This window comes from Planococcus citri, chromosome 3 (genome assembly GCF_950023065.1).
Source record: "Planococcus citri chromosome 3, ihPlaCitr1.1, whole genome shotgun sequence".
In the NCBI taxonomy this organism is placed as follows: domain Eukaryota; kingdom Metazoa; phylum Arthropoda; class Insecta; order Hemiptera; family Pseudococcidae; genus Planococcus; species Planococcus citri.
In genome coordinates this window covers 69,736,864-69,743,448 of record NC_088679.1, presented here as the reverse complement: position 1 = coordinate 69,743,448, position 6,585 = coordinate 69,736,864, and the positions used below count along the sequence as shown (strand labels likewise).

Here is a 6,585-nt window from a genome sequence, read left to right as displayed (position 1 = left end):
TTTTCGGTTTTTCTTTGTAGGTAAGTTAAAATCTTACTCAATGGGTAATTTCTGATCAAAAGTAATCTTTTTTTTAAAAATAGAAGTTGAATTTTATTTTAAAAAGCGTCGATTACTTGAGAAAATATTTCAACATTTGCCAAAAAAACCAAAAAAAATGAAGTTATGACAAAAGTTTTAAGAATCATGATTTGTTTCTCTCGAAATTATGGCACATGCATCAATTAAGACAATCAATGGAAAATACAGCTGCAAATTACTCGTCGTGATGAAAGAGATTATCTTATCTAAGAACTGAACTAGACCTATCGAGTTGGTAATTATATAGCTGCAGGTTTCGCATTACACGCAGTCTTATCGCCAAAAGCGTGGATAAGTCTTCGTTTATTTTATTATTGTGGTCCGATGTACCTATCCTCACTCCTCAGTTGGTTTTTGTGCAAGATTCGAAGAGTTGATGTTGATTGTTGTTAAAACGTTGATAACGCGTAATGTAGATTGCCATTTTAAAATCTAGCATCTTGACGTTTCATTTTATCAGAAAAAAAAATGCATTTTTTTGAAGTCACATTCTAATTATTTCGCGATTAATACTTACCTACGAATTTCAACCGGTTCGATGTTCATGTAACGGTGTCGTGCAACTTCAGACGTCTAGAAGGAGGCGTGTATAAATTTACAAGTACCTGACAGATAAAACCTTTGGTATGTTTTCTTTTCTCAAATTTGATTTACTTCTGTAATTTTATATTCAGTATCAGTATAGCTCGAGTCGTACCTATACATATTTAAGTAGTAGGTATAGGTACCTGCTTAATAATGAAACTGCCATGAGTAATTTTGTGTTCCCATCCGTAGATACCTACAACAATGGATGATCCAGCGATCGGAATTGACTTAGGAACAACGAACTCGTGTGTTGGTGTTTTCCAGCGTGGAAAAGTTGAAATTATCGCCAACGATCAAGGTGAAAGAACAACGCCGAGTTGCGTCGCCTTCACAGCTGATATGGAAATCTTAATTGGAAAGACTGCGATAAATCAGTCTACCAGAAATCTACGTAATACAGTTTTCGGTAAGTTTCAAGTTTTTCTGCTCGTATTTTATTTTTGTACCAACACGAAAACTATGTTTATATAATAAGTATAGGTAATCTGTTTCGATATCTAATGAGAAATTTGTTTGTTTATTGCTAAGCGCAGATGTTAAAAGGCTTATGGGCCGTAAATTCGATGAAGATACGGTTCAGAGCGATATGAAGCAGTGGGCTTTCCAGATCATTGATCATAAAAACAAACCGAAGATCAAAATTGAATTCCAAGACACTACTGAAACGTATTTCCCCGAAGAGGTGAGCGCTGTTGACAAAGTTCAACATTATTATATGCGATTATTAGGTACCTACTTATAGGTACTCATTCTCATTTACTTTGGTTTGATTTTTTTGCAGATATCCTCGATGGTGTTACTAAAAATGAAAGAGACAGCCGAAGCTTACCTAGAAAAAACGGTTAAAAATGCAGTAATCACCGTGCCAGCTTATTTCAACGATTCCCAAAGAGCAGCTACGATGGATGCCGCCACAATCGCTGGTTTAAACGTATTACGTATTATCAATGAACCCACCGCAGCAGCCATCGCTTACGGTCTAGAAAAACAAGTAGGTATCGCGTTTTTAGCAAATTTTTCGATCATTCAGTCGACTACAATGCTTCAATAAATTTTTTCAGCATTCCGGCGTACACAATGTATTAATTTTTGATCTAGGCGGTGGAACTTTCGACGTCTCTATTTTAACACTCTATAATGGTACTTTTGAAGTGATTTCAACTGCCGGAGATACTCACTTGGGTGGCGAAGATTTTGATAACAGAATGGTCGATTATTTCATCGAAGAATTCAAACGTAAACACAACGAAGACCTGAGAAAAAACGAGAGAGCCTTACGCCGTTTACGAACTGCCTGCGAGGCAGCAAAGAGAACTTTATCGTCGGCCAATGTAGCCGATATTGAAATCGAGGCTCTTGGTATTGATTTCTACACGTCGATCACTCGTGCTCGTTTTGAAGAATTGAACGCCGATTACTTTCAGAAAGCAATGGAATTGGTAGTAAAAGCGATTAAGGATGCTAAAATGGATAAAGATAAAATTCATCACATCGTTTTAGTTGGTGGCTCGTCTCGTATCCCGAAGATTCAGAAAATGTTGCAAGATTTCTTCGATGGGAAAGAATTGAATAAATCTATCAATCCGGACGAAGCTGTAGCCTACGGAGCTGCTGTACAAGCTGCCATACTAAGCGGCGATGAATCAAAGATGGTGCAAGATGTGGTGTTATTCGATGTTACGCCGTTGTCGTTAGGTATCGATGCTGATTATGGTCGTATGATTGTGATCATTGAACGTAACACGCCCATTCCAACGAGAAAAACAATAAAAAATTTCTCCACGCTCACGAATAACCAGACATTTATCAATTTCAAAGTATTCGAAGGAGAATACTCATTGTCGAAGAAAAATCATTTGCTCGACAAGTTCACGCTTACTGGTATCCCTCCAGCACCTGCGGGTAAACCTAAAGTGGACGTAACCTTCGAAATCGATGCCAATGGTATCTTAAAGGTAACCGCCGTTGAAAAATCGACCGGTAGCACGAATCAAATGACCATAAAATGTGATAGAAATCGTCTCAGCAAGGATGAAATTGAACGTATGATCAATGATGCTGAAGATTATAGAGCCAAAACTAGAAAACGAAAAGCTGCGCTAGATGCCAAAAAGTCTTTGGAATCATACTGTGAGAATGTAACGAGCATCGTGAATAATGAAAAATTGATCAATAAAATTGATCAATTCGATAGAGACACGATTCTCAAAAAATGTCAAGAAACAATTGCCTGGTTGGATTCTGATCAGTTGACTGAAGAAGAGCTGTATGCGAGTAAAGAAGAAGAATTACGCATATTTGATATAATAATTTCGATAGCTGAGTTCCCTCATAAAAAAAACGACAAATACTACGAAATGTTGAAAGTGTCAAAAGAGGCTTCCGAAGATGAGATCAAAAATGCCTTCAGGTATGTAAATTTGCGGTAATTTTTTTTCAATTTTATAAATTAGAGCAGGCAAATAGCGGTTTTAAAAAGGAAAAAATTGGCACATAAATTTTTTCTTCGGGAATGTGTTCAGTTGAACCCTCTGAACCACCAAAAAAAACCCGAACCTCATAACCCTGGAGCTAATTTTTTTAGGGGGCTAAAACTGGTTCCGTTTTACGTTTTTTGCGATTTACTCCGAAAATATTAGGTTTACGATAAAAACTACCATGACTAAAAATGTTCCCCTTCAAATTCTCGACAATTTGATACTAGGCTCGATACCCACCCCTCAAGAGGGGTGTCTGAAAAAAGGGGTGGAAAGAGTAGGTGTTTGAAAAAAAGTCAGTCCAATAAATTGATCAAAGTTACAACTTAATATCATTCGTTTTCGCTCAAATTTTTTTTACAAAGTCTACTCACCCAACTATTAATCACACCACCATTGATTGATCTTCAGCCCTCCCAAGGGGTTGGTGGGGGATGCTTGGTTTTTCAAGTAACACACAACTGAATCATATATTTGAAAAACGAATCTGGACATGCAATATATCGAATAGTATGTTTTCGAGGTCGCTGAATACGAATATCAACTTATTTTCTGGGTTCAACTCCTCAAAGCCCCTCTGTGCCCCAAAAAGGGGGTTAAAATTTTGAAAAATCGTGAAAAGTCGAGTGATATATCGAATGGTATGTTTTCGAGGTCGCTGAGTACGAATATGAACTTACTTTTGGGTCCCACCCCACAATGTCCCTCTGTGCCCCAAAAAAGGGGCCAAATTTTGAAAAATCATGAAAAGTCGAGTGATAATAATTATATAGAATGGTGTGTTTTCGGGATTCTATTTTGAAATATTTTATCAATTTATGAGTTTTTTCAGCAAAAAAAGAAACATTATAAATGATTAATTTTATTTTTTCCCATAAAAATATAATTCGAGTGGCACGTAAGTACCTAAACAAAATTTAAAAATAGAAATTAGTTGGATGATTATATGTGTATACATTTTATTTCAATGAAATTCGACAACACAGTGAAAGTCCTAGTTCCATTTTATTTTCTATTGAAAAATAATCAAAACCTGGTAGGTGAGTGAGCGTTTTAAAGAAATCTTGAGATGTAAAATTCTTTCTTTGTAAAATGAGCGTTCAAACTTTTTGAATAGCGATCCCATCAATAATACCTTGGTAATGCGAGTAGCTCTACTTACATCTCCCCTCCTCCTGCCGAAAGTTAGTCCAATCAGTACATATTTTTGAGATGAATTTTCAGAATTTTTTCTAAAATAATGGTGTGAATCTTTAAAGAAAAAGACCATATACCATGTTTTTTAAACTTTTTTGGGCCTGAGAACCATTGTGCTTTGGATTCTAAAAATATGTGTTCAGCGATCTTGAAAACATACTATTCGATATTGTACTCGTATTTACATGATGTTCAACGACTTTTCAAAATTTTATCCTATTTAGGAGGGCGTAAAGGAGTTTTGAGGAACTATAAGCAGAAATCAAGTTCATATTCGTATTCAGCGACCTCGAAAACATACCATTCGATATATCACTCGACTTTCCATGATTTTTCAAAATTTGGCCCCTTTTTTGGGGCACACAGGGACATTGTGGGGCGGGACCCAAAAGTAAGTTCATATTTGTGCTTGGCGACCTCAAAAACATTCCATTTGATATATCACTCGACTTTTTGATGAATTCTTGACATTTTGGCCCCCTAGTTGGGGTCCAGAGGGACACTGGGGGGTGGGACACAAAAAAAAGTTCATATTCGTTCTCAGCGATCTCGAAAACATACCATTCGATATATCACTCGACTTTTCACGATTTTTCAAAATTTTAACCCCCTTTTTGGGGCACAGAGGGGCTTTGAGGAGTTGAACCCAGAAAATAAGTTGATATTCGTATTCAGCGACCTCGAAAACATACTATTCGATATATTGCATGTCCAGATTCGTTTTTCAAATATATGATTCAGTTGTGTGTTACTTGAAAAACCAAGCATCCCCCACCAACCCCTTGGGAGGGCTGAAGATCAATCAATGGTGGTGTGATTAATAGTTGGGTGAGTAGACTTTGTAAAAAAAATTTGAGCAAAAACGAATGATATTAAGTTGTAACTTTGATCAATTTATTGGACTGACTTTTTTTCAAACACCTACTCTTTCCACCCCTTTTTTCAGACACCCCTCTTGAGGGGTGGGTATCGAGCCTAGTATCAAATTGTCGAGAATTTGAAGGGGAACATTTTTAGTCATGGTAGTTTTTATCGTAAACCTAATATTTTCGGAGTAAATCGCAAACAACGTAAAACGGAACCAGTTTTAGCCCCCTAAAAAAATTAGCTCCAGGGTTATGAGGTTCGGGTTTTTTTTGGTGGTTCAGGGGGTTCATCTGAACACATTCCCGAAGAAAAAATTTATGTGCCAATTTTTTCCTTTTTGCCCTCGCTTTTTTACGTTATTTTCCTGCTCTAAATATACTTTAGGGAGAAATGTTTGAAAATTGGTGATCAATAATCCATGAAAAATTCGATTTCAATGTGTTTGGATGATTTGTACGTATCTTTAAATCTTATTTACAGGGAAATAGCCTCCAAATTTCATCCTGACAAGTATCAAGGAGACAAGGAAATTGGATTTATTTATTGGCTTACCTTTATGAAAGCCAAAGAGGGTCTCATTAATTCAAGTAGGTAGATATGAGTGATACATTCTGTATCTGCTTGAGTATGCATATTCGTGGATAAATAGTTTAATGGAAAAAATGCTCAACTAACTCAACTTTAAACAATTCATTATACCTACTGTATTTGTGTACTTTTTTTTGTTACAGTCAACGGAATATATGGTAGCAACTCCAGCGCTTGAAAGTAGGTACGCAAAAACAAAATTCACCAATTACGATTCATCGTTTCTCTGTTCCTGTCGCTATCTTTCCCAGGAGCTGAATTCGAAAGCGTGCACATGTTTAAAATGATAAAGATGTGTTTCATTTCTCTAATGAATTTGATTTTTTGCAGATCTCAAACTCGAAGATAACTCGTAATTTATTTCCATATTTCAATAGCGGCGCTGGTTTTGATTTATTCTTGGCGGTATGTCTGCGGTTGAATCGATGATATCTGTGATTTATAATTTAGAATATTCTTTTTTGAGTAATGTAGGTACCTACATTATTTAACGATACTCATTTTTATTTTAAGTATGCGTAAGACGCGTATTTTTTCAACTTCTCATATTGATTTTCTTTTCAAAAAAAGATACCTAGAGGATAGATGATTATTATTATGAATGAAATGTTGACGTGCTAAAATCATGTTATGTTATATTGTACGACTTACCAATAGTACGTATTTGTTCAGTTTACAACTGCATTAACATGCATAATTCAAAAGTTTTATCTTATATGTACTTATCTATGCATATGTTTATGTTGAGAAAAAGTTGCTGAATTTACGCCTTATTGATGAACTGGTA

General features: G+C 35.9%; 1 protein-coding gene across 4 annotated transcripts; it reads left to right on the top strand.

Moving 5' to 3' along the window:
• The first annotated feature begins 243 nt into the window (after window positions 1–243).
• Window positions 244–6,585, top strand: LOC135838647 (heat shock 70 kDa protein II-like). Of its 4 annotated transcripts, none has more exons than XM_065354369.1 (8): window positions 244–705; window positions 859–1,075; window positions 1,203–1,351; window positions 1,451–1,660; window positions 1,731–3,079; window positions 5,691–5,801; window positions 5,942–5,978; window positions 6,129–6,585. In XM_065354369.1, the coding sequence occupies exons 2-7, from the start codon at window positions 871–873 to the stop codon at window positions 5,958–5,960; spliced, it is 2,043 nt and encodes a 680-aa protein (XP_065210441.1). In that variant the 5' UTR covers window positions 244–705; window positions 859–870; the 3' UTR covers window positions 5,961–5,978; window positions 6,129–6,585. The 4 variants fall into 4 exon arrangements, with proteins under 4 accessions (XP_065210441.1, XP_065210440.1, XP_065210439.1 ...); XM_065354368.1 differs by having other exon boundaries at window positions 5,942–5,982; XM_065354367.1 differs by having other exon boundaries at window positions 245–705; window positions 5,691–5,797.

Bases quoted from the DNA above. Each gene is read 5' to 3' on its own strand.
- LOC135838647 (XM_065354367.1), top strand. From the start codon at position 871: ATGGATGATCCAGCGATCGGAATTGACTTAGGAACAACGAACTCGTGT. The intron at 1,076-1,202 runs GTAAGTTTCAAG...TGCTAAGCGCAG, and splicing joins TCTACGTAATACAGTTTTCG to ATGTTAAAAGGCTTATGGGC. The intron at 3,080-5,690 runs GTATGTAAATTT...TCTTATTTACAG, and splicing joins GAGATCAAAAATGCCTTCAG to GGAAATAGCCTCCAAATTTC.